Source organism: Staurois parvus, unplaced genomic scaffold (assembly GCF_062004578.1).
Source record: "Staurois parvus isolate SC_StPar_1 unplaced genomic scaffold, SC_StPar_1.0 ptg000120l, whole genome shotgun sequence".
Taxonomy (NCBI): Eukaryota; Metazoa; Chordata; class Amphibia; order Anura; family Ranidae; genus Staurois; species Staurois parvus.
Window position 1 is genome coordinate 6,651,934 of NW_028317916.1, and position 20,028 is coordinate 6,671,961.

The following is a 20,028-nucleotide window of genomic DNA, read 5'->3' on the forward strand; positions in this document are numbered from 1 at the left end:
GGCTTGAAAAGAGCATTGGATCATTCTGATCTTTGTTTACAAATGGCAGAGGATCCAAAGGGCAGAGGAGAGATCTGGGGTCTCTCAGTAAAAAGTACCTGTGACTGTAAATATTAAAAAAAAAAGATTAACAAAACGTTAAAATATTTTAAAGCACCCCTATTCTTCCGTGATCGCGTGCAAAGGCAAACGCACGCATCCGTCCCATGTTGGTACGTAAACAATCGCACCATAGATGTGAGGTATCATTGGGAACATCAGATCGAGAGCAATAATTCTAGCACCAGACCTCCTGTGTAAATCTAGGGTGGTAACCTGTAAAGGCTTGTAAATGTCACCTATGGATAATATAATGTACATAGTTTGTCACCGTTCCATGGATATGCGCAATTTTAAAGCATGATGTTTGGTATCTCTTGACTTGGCATAAAAAAATTTAAATTAAGATTCAAATAAGGTGAATTTTTTTTTCAAAATACATTAGAAAAACCGCTGCACAACTAACCTGTGATATAAAAAATTGCAACACCCACCATTTTATTTTCTAGGGCCTCTGCTTTAAACAAATATATATATAATGTTTGGGGGTTTTAAGTAATTTTCTAGCAAAAATTACTGATTTTTACAAAAAGTGACACACAGGATTCACAAAAAATCATAGTGCGGGGCTCTGGAGTATTGTGTCTAAGTGGAAAAGACTGGGGTTTCAGTTTTCTCTAGATGTGATAATCCCAGATCCGGGTGTGAAGCTTGGAGACTTCAAAGAGATTTGGGTGGGATGTAGTCTCCAATTCTGTGTCCAGGTTTTTATTAGAGACCTGCAGAATGTGGGAGTGGGCAAATGTGCACACTCGTTATAAGCAAAGACTTGACCATAGTGTGGAGCTCCTGCTTGGACAGAGGTGGGTGCTCTACTCAATAGACAGCACTCTAGATTGGACAATAGATTCCTTATCCACAGGACTGAGAAAGTCAGGACAGCTAAAGTGAAAGCTGAAGGAGAGTAGAGATGACTAGGCAAGTCCGGGGGACTGAAGGAGTCTCAGTCTTGAAGGACTGAGAAAACCCAGGGTCCCAGGAGAATACTGAAAGGCCAGGGGATGGGTCCGTGCAGTAGACTGCTGTAACTGTAGGCTTAGTGTGCCAGGAGAACCAAGAGAGCCAGGGGCTGGGTGTTATGGTCTGAGGGAGTAATTAGAGCAGTGCTGCTGCTGAAAATGGAGCCAGGTGGCTAAGCATTTTTTTGTGTTACCTGTTTTGCGAGTGAAAAACACCTACATAAGAACTTTACTTTCTGTATTAAAAGTGGGCTGGAAAGCCTTAAAAACCACAGTTCAAACTGGTGTGGACTCACTAAAATGCATATATATATATATATATATATATATATATATATATATATATATATATATTGTATATAGTGTAGTATATATACTGTATATAGTGTGTATGTACAGATATACACACACATAAAGACTTTGTGTATTAGCAACTAAAAACAAGTAGCATAGCGAATGCTTGCAGGAACATGTACAGCACGTCTTAATAAAAGTAAATAGGATTATTTCCTTCCATAATAAATGCTGTTTAAGCTGCGACTAGCATCAGCGGAAAACCATTTTGATAGCTGAAATCACTTTCAGATTACAAATAATGAGCCTAAAAGCCACAGAATTTGTGAGAAGAAATGTTGTACTGTTTCCATGACAATGATTCACCAAGTCTTGACAGATGACTAACTGAAGTCTGTGTAATATGTGCTGCAATATTATAGGCCTGTCCTGTATTTTGTGTCTCTAAAACACCCTAGGCTTTATTTATTTGGTTGTCTTTCACGGACAATGTCTGTGTTACTTTGCAGCATTCAATCAAATTAAACATGCAAAGGAAAAAAATGATAATTATGGTTCAAATCTGTATTCTAATTACATCTTGTGAGCAGTATAAAAAATTAAATAAAACAAACCAAAAAAATGAATAATGATTCTCCACCTAGTGATACTCGTATATCTTCTTGTATTAAATATAAATACAATTACTAAACATTAATGAATAATGCCTTCATAAACAATATTCCCATTAATTTACATGAATTTACATAGTCCTTCATAGTCTTGTGAACTATCCATCTGTGAATATTCCATCTATAAACTCAAGTGTGTGTGACACATCCCCCTGAGGAAGCCACGTGACCCTGTGGCATAACACATAGGGAAGGGGCTTGATGATGTCACAACGCTTGTGGTACCCGGTAGAATGGACTGACAGGAGAGGGAATTTTAACAAGCTGGTTATATCTGGTGTGATTGAGCACCAAAAGATTGTGAGTCGCTCATTTGTTTTTTATGTAAAAAAGGTGTTTTTAGAGATACAGCACTATGTTTTGCTTATCTTGATTCTGTATGCTGAGCGATGGAGTATGAAGGAGGAGATGTCTACAGTTGATCTGATCAACCCAGAAGTGGAATAATACTTCAGGATACACCTCTGCTAGGCCCATTTTATGAGCAAACATAGTATATGTGCGGTCAAAAGCTCCAGGTGATTGCACATCAGGTGTATTGATGGTGATGCACAATATTGAGAGACATATCAGAATGGATGTCACATCACTACCTTAAACTCCATCTTTCAAAAACTGAGCTTGTAATATTTCCTTCTCCCCGATCCCCCACTCACAACTTTACCATTAAGATCAACAGCACAACCATTGGTCCTTCCCCTCATGCCAGGGTGCTAGGCGTAATCCTAGACTCTGACCTCTCCTTTGGGCCCCACATCCACTCACTGGCTAAATCCTGCCGCCTCAACCACCGGAACATTTCCAAAATCCGCCCCTTCCTGACCAATGACACCACAAAACAACTTATCCACGCCTTGGTTATATCCCGCCTCGATTACTGCAACTCCCTCCTCACTGGTCTACCATTACACAGGCTATCCCCCCTTCAGTCTATTATGAATGCTGCTGCTAGACTCATACACCTTACCAACCGATCAGAGACTGCTGCACCTCTCTGCCAATCCCTTCACTGGCTTTCACTAACCCAACGTATAAAGTTCAAAATACTAATCACAGCTTACAAAGCCATCCACAACACTGCCCCTAGCTACATCACCAACCTCATCCACAGATACCGCCCAAATCGCCCACTCCGCTCCTCCCGATATATCTTCCTCTCTAGCTCCCTCATTGCCTCCTCCCCCGCTTGCCTCCAGGACTTCTCCAGAGCCTCTCCCATCCTCTGGAACTCCCTACCACAGCATGTCTGGTCAGCCCCCACCCTGTCTGCCTTTAGGCGATCTTTGAAAACTCACTTCTTCAGGGAAGCCTACCCCACCTCCACCTAAGAACTGTACTTGAATCACCTCGGCCAGATCATCCCTCACAGCTATCACCTTTTGTATCACCTCGCCCTTCCTTCTGTCCTGAAATGTATTGTAATTGTACCGTCTCCCTTATATTGTAAAGCGCTGCACAAACTGTTGGCGCTATATAAATCCTATATAATATAGATCACAGGAATATCACAGATGGATGGTTCACAAAATGGTTCTATGAAGGACTATGTAAATTAATGAGACTATTGTTTATGAAGGCATTATTCATTTATGTTTAAGAATTGTATTTATATTGTATACAAGAAGATATACAGTATCTTGGGGTAAGAATATTAGAAGTGTAAGCTCAGGACGTTTTTGTATTTCAAGGTTTGAATCTGATTGCTTGCTTTGGGGTAAGACAGAAATCTGTCTTAAGACAGACATCTTGATAAATGAATATCTCTAAAGATGTGTTATCTACAGTGTAAGTAGTTAACTTTAGGTGTATAAGTGAAGTTTATTGTTAGAGTATAAACTATAGGAACACAGTTTGCTACTTCAGGCACCACATCTTAATTCAGAGGATAGAACAAAAAATGCAAATAGATGGACTTTATGATGCCCCACATAACCCCAGAAAATGAAAGATAAACAGCTGTTTAAAAACATAAAGTTTTATTACATCATAATCTTAAAAAAGTTATAAAACACAGTGTATAGGCACAAACACAATAAATCCCCAATCCCGCCTTGCCTAAAATATCATGTAACTGGGTTATAGCACTGTTGATGTAAAAACCAGGGCCAGTAATGCAGGAAGAGGTGCAGCAGTGCGGTTGTTACAATTTAACATCTACTTTGCTATAACCGACAGTTACATGATATTTTAGGCCAGGCGGAATTGGTGCCGTATCTGGGGATTTATTATATTCATGCCTATACTCTGTGTTTTATAACTTTTTAATGTTATGATGCAACAAAACTTTGTGTTTTTAAACAATGGCTTATCTTCTTTATTTTTTCTGGGGATATGTTGGACACCATAAAATCCATATATTTGCTCCTTTTGCTCTATTATTGTTACAGTTTACATACACTTTAAAATCTGAAATTTTTTTTGTTTCATTTTTAGATTAAGATTGTCAACAAGGTTATTTATATTTTTTATTTATGCAGATATCTTTTGTTAGAACTGTCTGTGCTACCCTTTAACATCCAATCCCATTTAAACCTTTATTTTCTTGCATCTAAATGCTATCAGGCAATGCTGATAATTGTTGTGAAGACTTTATATATTTCACAAATGTTGTAGTTTCTATAGTTATTTTAAATGCATCAATACTATAAAATCAAATGAAAAGCAACACTATGAGCCAGTAAAATTATATAACACAATGTGAATTATTTAAGTGGAACTCCAGGGAAACCTGCCAAAGGGACTGTAGTTTTGTGTAGCCAGTCTTGTGATTTACAGACTTTTGCCATACTAAACAACCAGGGATATCAAACGTGTACTGTATGGTTCAGCTTTACTGCTTCCTGAACTGCCTCCCTGCTAACTGGATGGGAATGGTGGTGCTTACTTATTGTGCAATGGACAATTTTAAGTTGACTTAGGAAATGATTGGAAGTTGTCACCGAGCAATAAATATGTTCTTTCATTTGCAATGTACAAAAAAATTGTAGATAAAACATTAAATTATTATTATATATTATTATAAATTTATTTAGCAGTTTACCTCAGCTCAATTATAACCATGATGTTGGCAGCACTTTCTGTATCAGACATAATTATTAGCATACCACAAACATTATCAGTATTTCTACTGTAACTTGCTATTTAATAACGTACTTTCAGCCATGGCAATCACTTAGATTTCCATTTTTTTTATTATTTTTATTTTCCATATATTGAAAACAGATCAATGAAAGATGGTTTTTACTTGTTTGGTATTGAGATGTTGCACTAGCACAACATCGCTACTATCTTTAAGCTTTTATTTAAAGCTAAATTCTGATCAGTTGCTTGAAATATAGCACACAATTGGTTTGCACCATAAAATATGTTTCTTGCTGGTGGTGTACGTTTGTTGACATTGATACCAGATGCCAAGGGAACACACCACTCCCACTAGACACTGCAGCATCCAAAGGCCCATGGCTAAAGTTGGCCATATACTAGGAAAATTTGGTTTGAATTTGTTAGTTTTAAGAATGTTTATTCAATTCTCTAATTGTTGCTTGTTTTCAACCAACATGATGAGAAAACTTAGAGGAGCAGGATAGAAAATTCCCATTACACATTTCTAACAATGAATGTGGTTTTCATTTGGAAAAGTCAATTCACTCCAAAATCGATTGTTAAAAACATATGCTTTTTAAAGTACTTTTGAACATTTATCAAGTCATTGAATGTACTGATGAGAATTTTTGTACAAAGGTTTGTTAGAACATTTGTTTTAAAAATGTACTAGTTTGTGGCTAGCTTTACACTCCCAATGCTCATAGCAGGTTAAACAATGGAATTTGTAAGTTATATGTTTTGTTGTAAATTTAAAATAATATTGCTGTGCTGCAGATTGGTGAAGAAAACAAGAATTATGAAGCAATTATTGATGGTGTCGATAGAGTGCATCGCTTTGGTGAGTTCACTGTATTTTACTTAAAATTCTTTTTATTTTTGTCTTAATTATGATTTTCTTCTTTTCGTTTATATTTTGGGTTCTGGTATCTCTGTAGAGGGTCCCTGATAATTAGCAGTGGAATGGAAAGCGTTCTACTATCTTGACCAATGAATACACCTAACACCCATCCTTTAGGAACCCCTTCCATACATCATAAATATACTGAAATAAGCATACAGATTTCTTACTGTTATAATCTGAAACATTATTTATTAAAATTAAAGTATATCCAAAGACAAAACTTTTTTTTTTTTCGTTTTTGATTGGGGAAGGGTGAGACCCACTGTCAAGTTTCTATTGCTGTCTTTTTCACCATTGGGAAGATCCACTTTCTTTTCTCCTAATGCCCACTGTTACTGAGACAGAAATTTTGTGAAAATCCAACATTTCTGAGTTATCCCCAGAGCAAGGGTAATTCTTCCATAGGGGACAAGTGTGCCAATGACATCCAAGACAGGAATTCCTCTCCTTTTGGTAACATTTCTTCTCGTGCCCTGTTGGATCTCCAGGACAGTAAGGAAAGGAAAGGAAATCTCTCCAGCATGATCGACAGCAAAAAATAACCTGATAGGAGGTTTAACCCTTCCCCATTAAGTATGAAACGTAAAAAATTAATCTGCTCATTATCTTTATACAGGTAAAAAAGCTGAACTAGAACCATTTGTTTTGTTTGACCTCTTGCCAAGTTATACTGAAAAATATTATACCTATAATGGATCGCTAACAACTCCTCCATGTTCAGAGACAGTAGAATGGATTGTATTCAAGGACACAGTGACCATTTCATTATCTCAGGTATGTGTAAGGGTATTCTCTGTCCTAGCAGTTAGATCACAGTTGTTGAGATTGGATGACATATTTATGTATTTATTATAATATTGTATGGCAGGTATTCCTTGCCAAGAAAGTAGTAAAAACACAGCTGTGTAAAGATGTGCAAAACATGGATTGAAAATTGTCTGGTTCAGCAGGGACCAGCTAAATTTTTATTCGTGTATGGACAGGTTTGTTGAACACAAGTTGATCTATCCTTCTCGTGGCTATAGCCAGCAACACTGATCATTGTATTTTGACGGCAAGGAAGGCTCAAAAAAGCAAAGCCTTGATTCCCCCATCCATACATTAGATGTGGAGGGGGAATCCCTCCTGTTGTGATATTGTATTCTGACAGAGGGGAGCCTTAACCACCATCAGAATACAATACCACAGGGATGCCCCCATCCACATCTAATATGTAGATGGGGGAATCAAGGAATTTCTTTTTGTTCATCTTCTATGTATGGGCTGCCTAATACCTTGTTTAGTAACAGTATGCTAAACTGAAAGGACCCTGTCTATATATTTGAGGTTGGGTTTACAAAACCTAAACAGCTCTTTAAACTGATCGAATCATGTAAAGATTGTAAAACAAGTGAGGCAATCTGGAATAGCTAATCTATACATAAGGCAGTACAACAAATCTACAGCCATTAAAGTGTTCCTATTCCAAGACTGTTTTTAGGCAATAACAGAAATAAGTTTGTGTAGTTTTAATACAACCATTATAGTATATTTACTGAAGACCTAATACAAATATTGCTGAGAAAATAATTGCTTGATTCTACGATTTTACATTTCATTGTTAACAATATATATGTATGTATTTTATTTAATATGGGATGCTTGTTTTTTGGCAGTTGGAATACTTCTGTGAGATCTTGACAATGCAGCAATCTGGTTATGTAATGGTGATGGATTATTTGCAGAACAACTATAGACAGCAGCAGTATAAATTCTCTGGACAAGTCTTTGCATCCTATACTGGTACAGAGGAAATTCATGAGCCAGGTAATAATAGCTTCATATCTGAAATCATTCTTAAAGTTACTATTCCATTTAGTAACAGCTATCTTTGCAATTGAAATGGTTGTTTCTATTCAGGGACTCCTATTAATTTGCGTTATGATTATGCTCAGTGATGACACAAGCACTGCCTTACTTCATAAACTAGACCTGAGTGGTCATTTCAACCAATAATTTTATTAGTAACATAACCCTGCAGGTATTATCCTTTCAATCAGAATACACATGTATACCATTGTAGATCCCAAATATGTTCTTCTGATTAATTTCACAGGATTAAAGGTGAAAATGGAGCACTTCTGATTATTGTAGAATTGGTCCTTTACTCTTCCCCTCTAGAGCACCCAGCTTTCTAGCCAGAATTCTGACAGCTGTGAAACTGGTAATGTTCTGAGCCAAACGTTTCTGGGCTCGCAGAGATCAGGAAATGGTCAGTCCCTGAGCTCCTCTCGCTCACCTTCCTGACAGTGTTAGTTTTGGTCCCAGGCTCTTGGGAACCACTAAGCAAGGGGTCAAGGTGCGGTAATGGGGTTGGAGAAGGCCAACCCTTGAGTACAGTGAAAGTGATTGCTTGGATTTAAATCTGCCCAGATCACTTTTACACAAACTGAACAAAGTAGAAATGCTGAACTTGTTAAATAGTGAGTGTTATTTACTGAACAACGTATGCTTCATTTAGGTAGCCAGTAAGCAAGTAAATAGGTGAAAATTTGCTTGCCAGCATGTGACCAGTTTTTGGTTTTGTTTAATATTTTTTTTGCAAGTCTTGTTAATATAAAAAAAGTGTGCATCTGACATCATTAAAATATAGTAGGCTGGCTCGACAAGCATATGGAATCCAATCCCCCCCCCCCCCCTCCCTTTTGTTCTGTTAATTTTAGCCCCAATGCCCTAGCATCAGACAGGCACTTTATGAGTAGAGCCAATCTCTTAAAGTGGAACTTTACCCATAACAACTTGATAAAAAAATGTTCTCTAGCAAAGAACATACATTCCACATTAAAAAATTATGCTATCAAGATTAGTAGGTGCTGAAAATTGCCTCCAACATTGTTCCTGTTTCTCATGATGGAGGCTGCCATTTTGCTGTAGCCCAGAGCTCCTGAGCAGCAGTAATTGTGCACAGTGTCAAAAATAGAGATCAACTGAGCATCTGCAAAGCAGGGTGAGACAGAGTATTACTGGACTTTAAACAGTATAGGCACTTATTTGTAATGTTTTACATAGCTATACCTGCAAAAGAGGACAACCTGAAGTGATCAAGCAGGATATGATTTTCTGAATAAAGTTCCACTTTAAGCCTAGGTTCACACAATTACGGGCCATGAAGCCTGCATTTGCATGGGTATGGCAGCCCATGCATTTGCGGGATGGTCTTTTTAACCATGCGGTTCCCGCAAACGCAGAATGAATGGCAGCCCCGCGCGTCTTTTAAGAACAGTGCGTTTTAGCTGAGGGTGGTTGCAGGTGTGGGAAAAGGTGCACCAGCAATCAGCCCGCAGACTGAACCGTGGCCTAATACTTTCCTGCACTGCAGAGATAGTGTGAAAAACTTCAATCTCTTGCCAAAAAGAAAAGGTATTGAGACATACAGTTGTGTTCAAAATAATAGCAGTGTGTTGAAAAAAGCGAATAAAGCTCAAAATCCTTCAAATAGCTTTTATTTCCATACACACAAATGCATTGGGAACACTACACATTCTATTCCAAATCAAAACATGAAGAAAAATATATCAAACTTGTGTTGTTCCTCTAAAAAAATTGAAGAAAAGTGAATATTAGACTGTTCAAAAAATAGCAGTGTTTGTATTTTTCTTTACAAACTCAAACATTCACTATATAAACTGAAAAATGTTTGAAGATTTTGCTTTCCTTTGAATCACTTAATTAATATTTAGTTGTATAAGCACTGTTTCTGAGAACTGCTGTACATCTGTGTTGTATGGAGTCAACCAACTTCTGGCACCTGTGAACATGTATTCCAGCCCAGGATGATTGGACTACATTCCACAGTGTTCTCTATTTCTTGGTTTTGCCTCAGAAACTGCATATTCGATGTCACCCCACAAATTTTCTATTGGATTAAGATCCGGGGATTGGGCTGGCCACTCCATAACGTCAATCTTGTTGGTCTGGAACCAAGATGTTGCACGTTTACTGGTGTGTTTGGGGTCGTTGTCTTGTTGGAACACCCATTTCAAGAGCATTTCCTCTTCAGCATAAGGCAGCATGACCTCTTCAAGTATTCTGATGTATTCAAACTGATCCATGATCCCTGGTATGCGATAAATAGGCCCGACACCGTAGTATGAGAAACATCCCCATATCATGATGCTTGCGCAACCATGCTTCACTGTCTTCACAGTGTACTGTGGCTTGAATTTAGTGTTTGGGGGTTGTCTGACAAACTGTCTCCGGCCACTAGACCCAAAAAGGACAATCTTACTTTCATCAGTCCACAAAATGTTGCGCCATTTCTCTTTAGGCCAGTCAATGTGCTCTTTGGCAAATTGTAACCTCTTCGTCACGTCTTTTTTTCAACAGTGGGACTTTGCGGGGGCTTCTTGTAGATAGCTTGGCTTCACATAGGCATCTTCTAATTGTAACAGTACTCACAGGTAACTTTAGACCTTCTTTGATCTTCCTGGAGCTGATTGTTGGTTGAGTCCTTGCCATTTTGGCTATTCTTCTATCCATTCAAATGGTAGTTTTTCGCTTTCTTCCACGTCTTTCAGGTTTTGGTTGCCATTTTAAAGCATTTGCGATCATTTTAGCTGAGCAGTCTATCATTTTCTGCACTTCTTTATGTTTTCCCCTCTCCAATCAACTTTTTAATCAAAGTACGCTGTTCTTCTGAATGATGTCTGGAACGACCCATTTTCCTCAGAATTTCAGAGAGAAATGCACTGTAACCAGCATTTACAACATTTGCTGCCTTCCTTCCTTCCTTAAATAAGGGCAATAATTGCCACCTGTTTTTCAAAGAATGAATGACCTCACTAATAGAACTCCACACTGCTATTATTTTGAACATGCCCCTTTCAATTAGTGATTCAATTACACAGAATCAGCAGCATGCATGTCATGACTGTTGGGTCTGTTGGATTTCTAGTATTCTACTACACCTGCTAGTAAATTATTTGCCATGTAGAAATATCATTTTTTCCAAAAACAGTGATTGATCAGGTTAGTGATGTCTGACTGCTATTATTTTGAACACAACTGTAAATGACTTCCACACTCGAGTTTTTACTATTAATTAAAGTGGTCCCTTGCATTAAGGTAAAAAAAGGTTTAGGCATGATAATCACCCACTCACCCTGCCCCCCCCCCCCTTCATACTTGCCTGAGCCCTCATTCGATCCAACACTGTGCATTGTCTCCTGCTGTTGTCAATCCAGTGACAAGCGAACGGGGGGGGCGTTGCTCAAGAGCGAGCACACAGGTGGGCTCCGATAGGAAGCATTTTCCTATGGGGTACCACAGAGAAGAGGAGGATCTCAGAGCATCAGTGGGGGACCTCAGAGCCACTCTGTACAATTCCATTTCACAGAGCAGGTAAATATAAAACTGTTTGTTATTAGAAAAAAAAATGTGTGTGCTTGCAATCACTTTAAACAGGTTGTAAAGGCTTGTCTTTTTGTTATTAAAATAATAAATGGGTTCAAGCTTGCCTGCTCTGTGCAATAGTATTGCACAGAGCAGCCCCAATCCTCTTCTGTGGTCCTCTGTCGGTGCTCTAGTCTCCTCCTCTTCTCCGTGTGCCACCATAGGAATCCTGAGCCCTGCTGTGTGTGTTTGACAAACACAGCACAGCTCAGTCCTGCACCCTGCTGTCTGCTAACTGGATTTGATTGATTCCTCTGTAGTCTCTGTGTTCTGTGGGAGAGGGGAGAGTGTGTGAGGACTCAGGAAAGTATATGAGGTGGGGGGGGGGGGGGCATGCTACTACTGGGACAATTTTTACCTTAATGCAGGGAATGTATTAAGGTAAAACACGTTTTCCCTTTAGAACCACTTTAAATAGGAAATGATAGCAATAATACAACAGTTAAATGTCCCCTTCTGGTTAGCAATCATTTATATATGATTCAGAGCCATAATACCACATAAGGAGCTTAACCAACTTTACATTAAAAAGGTCATAGAGCAAGAGTGCAGTAATCTGCTCTTTAGATTAAGTGGAGGGATAATGTGCTAGTTTCTGGGGGTAAATGAAATACTTGTATTTATTTATTATTTCAGTATGGTGGCACAGTGAAAATGTAAAATAAAAAAGCAGAGGTCTTTATATAACATCTGCTGCTTCAAAACCTGATTGTACTGGGCATTTTGACAGGAGGATACAAATGGGGGTAACATCAGCATTTTCAAGCTCAGTTCTAATTGCCCAGCTTTGTGACAGGTTCTGACGTCCCCTCTCCCTTTCTTATATGCTTATGTTAAACCTATAAAAAATGGTACCATTTAGGCACTTGTACATAATATAAGTAATATAACTAGTACAAATATATGAGATTAAAAATTTCCTACCACCATTTTCAAAACCTGTACTGAAATGTGCAGCAGATTCGGGTAGATCTAATAGCACCACTTTTACAAAGTGGAGTTACATCTACGCTAAAAAGAATTATATCCACTTCGTAGATAACGAAAATGGAGGTAATTAAGACCAACTCCAGATTGGCACAGAGAGACAGGCAGAGACCTGTCTCTGTGCACTGTGCTTCTACCCCCGCCCTACCTGTCAACTAACTTTTAGCATCCAGTGATCTCTCCAACAGGTCTGTTCTTTCCCAATAATTGACAGCAGGCAGTGGATGGATTCTATAGCCAATAGCAGGTTGTCTATTGTCTATGGAATCCACCCACTGCATGCTGTCAGTCACAAGGGGATAGGATCTGATGGGGAACTACTGTCTGTGAATCCCCATCAGATGCTGTCTACTCAGATACAAAATTCCTTGGCTGCTTCCTTTGCAGTTCTAAAAGGTCATGCAACTGAATGCAGAAAGCCAAAAAGAAGGCCGATGCCAGACAATGTAAAAAAAGTCTTTCAAAATACGCTATGTCTTTTAGGAACATCCACCATTCGCCTTGTTCACCAATGACTATGATACCATAGCACACTTTCTTTAACCAAAAACAATCTATCACCATCAGAGCCAATTGTTTTTAGTGATTCCCAGGTCAAAGATTTCCAGTCCACAAATGCGAATCTACACATTCAATGCAGTGTGCTAGTATAAGTGGGAGTGGTATGCATATTTGTAGTGGTATACATATTTGTAGTGGTATACGTATTTGTAATTTGTTATATTAGTGGATCAGCCAAAGATCAGGCATAAATCTGCAGTTGATAATCATTTAGCTTCAAATGATCCAAGATGTCAAACCCAGCAAAGTCAGTTTACTCATTTCTATTAGGCAACCTCTATTAGTAAAAAGCTAGAAAAACATTTTACAGGTTTAAACATTCCAGCCTAACCCCTTATGAGTCAGATGGCTGACATCTTCAGATCTCTGAATGCCAGTCATTCCACTTGTTACAACTTGGTATATTTGACAGCACTGAGCACAAACTCACTGGTACTATTTTCAATAAAAAGAGCACAAACTGAGTGTCGTGCATGATATGTTTTAATTTGTTCAAATAGCTAAGTTATATGGGCAATTTTAATCAATTGCTACTTAGAGGTTTACCCACTTGCAGGCAGTCAAGTCATTAGAATGGAGCTACACCAGAGATTTTTATTAGCTCATTTCTGCTACTAAAATAGCAGTTAATTGCTGGGAGTATTAATTGAATGCAAAGCAGATTGGATGAATGACTATCTATGGTGTAAACTATACAAGCAGCATGCAGTAGCAGTAGATCAATCACACATGATTAGAGCATTACTTAATCATTGAAGACTGATTACTACTACTTGCTACTTGTATAGCTTACTCCATAGGGAGCCATTTGTTCCATCTGTGTAATATTCAACTGCTAGCAATCTAAACTGTGTAATTTTTCTGCTAAAAATTTCCTGTGTAGCTCTATCCTAAAGAGCTGACTACCCACAACAGAGGACAAGTACTGTATTAAGAGATTAACCCTTTCGCTGTCAGAGCCATTTTTGCAGACATGTTTCAAAAATCATTTTAGGCCTGAAGATTACGCAAAACCCCCAAACATTATATACAGTGAGGAACAGAAGTATTTGAACACCCTGCGATTTTGCAAGTTCTCCCACTTAGAAATCATGGAGGGGTCTGAAATTCACATTATAGGTGCATTCCCACTCTGAGAGACATAATTTTTTAAAAAAAATCAGGAAATCACATTGTATGATTTTTAAAGAATTTATTTGTCTTGCACTGCTGAACATAAGTATTTGAACACCTGAGAAACAGCAAGAATTCTGGCTCTCAAAGAGCTGTTACTGTGCCTTTAAAAAGTCCACCTCTACTCCACTCATTAATCTAACTTTGTAGCACCTGTCTGAGCTCTTTAAAGACACCTGTCCACCCCACAGTCAGTCAGACGCCAACTACTACCATGGCCAAGACTAAAGAGCTGGCAAAAGACCTCCAGAGACAAAATTGTGGACCTCCAACAGGCTGGAAAGGGCTACAGGGCAATTGCCAAGCAGCTTGGTGAAAATAGATCAACTGTTGGAGCAATTGTTAGAAAATGGAAGAGGCTAAAGACGGCTGTCAGTCTCCCTCGGACTGGGGCTTCATGCAAGATCTCACCTCGTGGGGTATCACTGATGATAAGAAAGGTTAGGAATCAGCCCAGAACTACAAGGGAGAAGCTGGTCAATGAGATGAAGAGAGCTGGGACCACAGTTTCAAAGGTCACTGTTGGTAGAACACTACGCCGTCATGGTTTCAAATCATGCATTGCACGGAAGGTTCCCCTGCTCAAGTCATCACATGTCCAGGCCCGTCTGAAGTTTGCCAATGACCATCTGGATGATCCAGAGGAGGCACGAGAGAAAGTCATGTGGTCAGATAAGACCAAAGTAGAACTGTTTGGTCTAAACTTCACTCGTCGTGTTTGGAGGAAAAAAGGAAGAGTTGCATCCCAAGAACACCATCCCTAATGTGAAGCATTGGGGTGGGAACATCATGCTTTGGGGTGCTTTTCTGCAAAGGGGACAGGACTACTGCACTGTATTAAGGAGAGGATGAATGGGGCCATTTATTGTGAGATTTTGAGCAACAACCTCCTTCGCTCAGTCAGAGCATTGAAGATGGGTCATGGCTGGGTCTTCCAACATGACAACGACCCGAAGCACACAACCAGGATAACCAAGGAGTGGCTCCGTAAGAAGCATATCAAGGTTCTGGAGTGGCCTAGCCAGTCTCCAGACCTAAATCCAATAGAACATCTTTGGAGGGAGACGTAACTCCGTGTTGCTCAGCAACAGATCTAGAGGAGATCTGTGTGGAGGAGTGGGCCAAATTCCCTGTTGCAGTGTGTGCAAACCTGGTCAAGAACTACAGGAAACATTTGACCTCTAATTGCAAACAAAGGCTTCTTACCAAATATTAACAGTGATTTTCTCAGGTGCTCAAATACTTATGTTTTCAGCAGTGCAAGACAAATAAATTCTTTAAAAATCATACAATGTGATTTCCTGATTTTTTTTTAAATTCTGTCTCTCAGAGTGGGAATGCACCTACAATGTGAATTTCAGACCCCTCCATGATTTCTAAGTGGGAGAACTTGCAAAATCGCAGGGTGTTCAAATACTTCTGTTCCTCACTGTATTTCTGAAAGCAGACCATCCTAGAGAACAAAACATTGGTAGATTCAATTATCAATGTCACAAGATATTATTGCAAAGGTCTAGGAACTGCAAAATTTCAGCAAAAATCACACTAAATGCTCTAAGGATCTTATGCCTTTTTCCTGGAATATTTAGTCCCTTAACATTATAAGTAATAAAGTAATAAAATTAACCTCATCCATATCTCTTGTGTGTGTGTGTATATATATAAATATATATATAATTTTTTTTTTTTCTTTTCCTTTTCTATTTCTGATCTATTGGAATAGCATTTTACAAGAGACTAATTTATTACAGGAAGCAATTGTAAAGTTATACCCCAGGTATTATCCAACCTGGTATTATGCTGATTCACCAACTAAACGTGAGTGGTATAGCTAAAAATTTAAGATTTAACGTGGAGGATAGACTGGAGGATCCTGAGCGGCGTTTCTTGTTCTTGAGGGGGAGATTATAGGAAACCGAGTGTACATTGGCAATATATCTATTGCCCCAATAGAACTCCAGTGGCCTATCTGAAGAATATACTGGGAATGCTCCTGGATTTCAAAATGGGCAAATTAATTGTAGCAGGGGATTTTAATTCCTGCATGGACCCTCAGATATAACGTTGCATGTGCAGAGAGAAGGAAGTAGATGTCAGAAAGCTTTGCGAAGAATGCTATATCAATGTCAACTTGTAGATGTGTGGAGAATTAAATATCCCAGAGATAGAGACTATACGTTCTGCAGCACATGCGACGTATTCAAAAACAGACTATATATTGATAGAACATAGACTGTTGCAGTTGGTGGCTAATGTAAATATAGAAGTTACAACAATATCAGACCATGCACCTGTTATAATGAAGTTATTTTGGGGGAGAGAGCAGAATAAGATAAACATGTGAAAATTAAATGAGAGACTCCTTCAGGTTCATGAGACAGAATTGAGAATAAAAAGAGAAATAGAATAGTATTGCGAAAGAAATGAGACTGAAGGAGTTTCAATGGCACTGTGTGGGAAGCACATACGGCATATATCAGGGGAATTTTGATAGCGATCGGGGTAAAAAAAAAAAGGAACATCAAAAGAAAATTAATACGCTATTAAGGGAACTATATCAACTTGAACAGTTACATAAAAAGAGAGTAGCAATAGATATACAGCAGCAAATAATAGTCAGGTCCATAAATATTGGGACATCGACACAATTCTAACATTTTTTGGCTCTATACACCACCACAGTGGATTTGAAATGAAATGAGGGAGGCACATATGCAAACTGTTGTAATTCCTACACCGTTCACCTGATTTGGATGTAAATACCCTCTAATTAAAGCTGACAGTCTGCAGTTAAAGCACATCTTGTTCGTTTCATTTCAAATCCATTGTGGTGGTGTATAGAGCCAAAAATATTAGAATTGTGTCAATGTCCCAATATTTATGGACCTGACTGTAAATAAGAGAGAGGAATTATGTAATTTAGTGGAGGAAGAAACGAGGAGAACATTCAACATGATGGCAAGAGAGAGATATCGGTGGGGGAATAAACCTGGTAAATATTTAATGAGAGCACAGAGAAAGAAGAAATCTAGAAATTATATTGAGAAAATTAAGGATGATAACAGAGAACTGGTTTACTTGACCACTGATATCGCAGGTATCGAAGGTATTTAAAAAATATTATAGCAAACTATATGATGTAAACAGAAGAAGAAAGAACTAGACAGAGACGTATGTATTTAAGAGAGGTGAACCTACCGAGACTAAGGGGAGAATGGTTAAAATGTCTAGAAAAACAGATAATGCAGGAGGAAATCCAGGAGGCACTGAAGGGGACAGTCGCAGGGAGGAGCCCGGGGCCGGACGGGTATACAGTGAGATATTATGAAAAATTTAAAGAACAATTAGTCCCCAAATTGAGTGTATATATGAATGCATTAGGAGATGGGATGGAAATGAGGGAGGAGTCATTGCAAGCATATATTACAGTTATACAGTAAGAGGGGAAAGATGGGACCCAATGTGCCAGTTATAGGCCTATCTCACTGTTAAATACAGATAATAAATTATTATCTGTATACAAATAGGTTGAAAGACATAATGCCAGAGTGGATTCATTTAGACCAAGTGGGATTTGTCCCAGGGAGGGAGTGAAGAGACAATGGGTTAAGATCACTATTCCTTGCAAAAAAGTAAGAGGGAAAAGCCCCTACACTGATTTTATCAGTGAATGGAGAGAAGGCTTTCGACAGGGTAGATTGGGGCTTCATGATAGATACAATGGAGGTTCTGAGAATCGGACCCAAAATGAGAGAGTGGATAGGAAAGCTCTATAGTAAACCCTCAGCAGCAGTAAAGGTTACTGGTTCTTTGTCAGAGTTTTTCAAGATGCATAATGGGAGAAGACAGGGGTGTCCGCTTTCGGCCCTGTTGTTTGTTTTGTCGTTAGAACCCCTCTTGGCAACAGTAAGAAATAGTGTAGACATAAAAGGGATCCGGATAGGAGAGAGAGAACATAAAGTGGCAGCGTACACTAATGATATGCTGTTTTATGTTGTCAACCCTAGACTGACATTACCTAATTTAATGAAATTAATGAAATATTATGGAGAGCTGTAAAATTTAAAAATCAACCTGGCAAAATCAGAGGTCGTAAATGTTAATGTCCCGATAACAGAAAAAAAAAAGTCTGCAAAGAGAATTTCCTTCTCATGGAGGGAAAGAGAAATAAAATACTTAGGGAAAAACTGACATTGCCCTTAAACAACTTATATAACATCAACTACATCCCATTAATAAATGAGATTAAAGAGGGGCTGAGGAGACTACCGGTAGGACCACCTTCCTGGATAGGACAAATAAACCTGATAAAAATGATAATTTTCCTGAAAATCCTATATAAATTTCATATGTTACCTATACAGCTCCCGGGAGCCTATTTTAAAGTAATCAAAAAAATGATATTGAGATATATATGGGGAAATAAAAAACATAGAATAAGCTATGAAGTGTTATGTACAGTTGCAAGAAAAAGTATGTGAACCCCTTGGGATTACATGGAGTTTTGCATGAATTGGGCATAAAATATGCTCTGAACGTCATCTAAGTCACAACAATAGAAGAACACAGTCTGCTGAACATAATACTACACAAACATTAGATGTTGCCATGGTTTAATTGCACATAACATGTAAACATTCACAGTGCAGGGAGGAAAAAGTATGTGAGGCCCTAGCTTAATGAATTCTCCCAGAGCTAATTGGAGCCAGGAGGGAGCCAACCTTGACTCCAATCAGTGTGATGATATTGGATGTATTGCTGACAGCTGTCCTGCCCTTACAAAACACACACCTGTTTTGGGTTTACTGGTTTCAAGAAGCACTGTCTGATGTGAACTATGCCTCGCAGAAAAGAGCTCTTAGAAGACCTACGATCAAGAATTGTTGACTTGCATGAAGCTGGAAAGGGTTACAAAAGTATCTCCAAAAGCCTTGATGTTCATGTGTCCACGGTAAGACAGACTGTCTACAAATGGAGAAAGTTTAGCACTGTTGCTACTCTCCCTAGGCATGGTCCTCCTGTAAAAATGAGTGCAAGAGCACAGCGCAGAATGCTGCATGATGTAAAGAAGAATCCCAGAGTGTCAGCTAAAGACCTACAGAAATCTCTGGCACATGCTAACAGTTTTGTTGACACATCTACAATAAGGAAAACATTAAACAAGAATGGAGTACATGGGAGGACACCACGGAGGAAGCCATTGCTGTCCAAAAAGAATATTGCAGCACATTTGAAATTTGCAAAAGAGCACCTGGATGTTCCACAGCACTACTGGCAAAATATACTGTGGACAGATGAAACCAAGATTGAGTTGTTTGGGAAGAACACACAACACTATGTGTGCAGAAAAAAAGGCACAGCACACCAACATCAAAACCTCATCCCCACTGTAAAACATGGCGGAGGGAGCATCATGGTTTGGGGCTGCTTTGCTGCCTCAGGGCCTGGACGGATTGTTGTCATTGATGGGAAAATGAATTCCAGAGTTTATCAAGACATTTTGCAGGAAAATGTACGACCATCTGTCAGCCAACTGAAGCTCCGCAGAGGATGGGTGATGCAACAGGACAATGACCCAAAGCATACAAGTAATTCAACAAAATAATGGCTGCAACAGCACAGAATACGCCTTCTGGAGTAACCCAGTCAGAGTCCTGACCTCAACCCGATTGAAATGCTGTGGCATGACCTTAAGAGAGCGATTCACATCAGACATTCAAAGAATATTGCTACACTGAAACAGTTTTGTGAAGAGGAGTGGTGCAAAATTACTCCTGATCGTTGTGCAGGTCTGATCTGCAACTACAGGAAACGTTTGGCTGAGGTTATTGCTGCCACAGGAGGGTCA

The 20,028-nt window shown here is 38.8% G+C and overlaps 1 protein-coding gene across 10 annotated transcripts in view; it reads left to right on the plus strand.

Moving 5' to 3' along the window:
• PTPRZ1 (protein tyrosine phosphatase receptor type Z1) overlaps nt 1-20,028 on the plus strand; it is a 299,955-nt gene that overhangs the window by 147,466 nt on the left and 132,461 nt on the right. For all 10 annotated transcript variants that reach the window (XM_089672116.1, XM_089672124.1, XM_089672125.1 and 7 more), the window contains exons 6-8: nt 5,903-5,966; nt 6,646-6,803; nt 7,685-7,835. In XM_089672116.1, the coding sequence (XP_089528242.1) occupies nt 5,903-5,966; nt 6,646-6,803; nt 7,685-7,835 (373 nt within the window). The remainder of the gene's footprint in view (nt 1-5,902; nt 5,967-6,645; nt 6,804-7,684; nt 7,836-20,028) is intronic.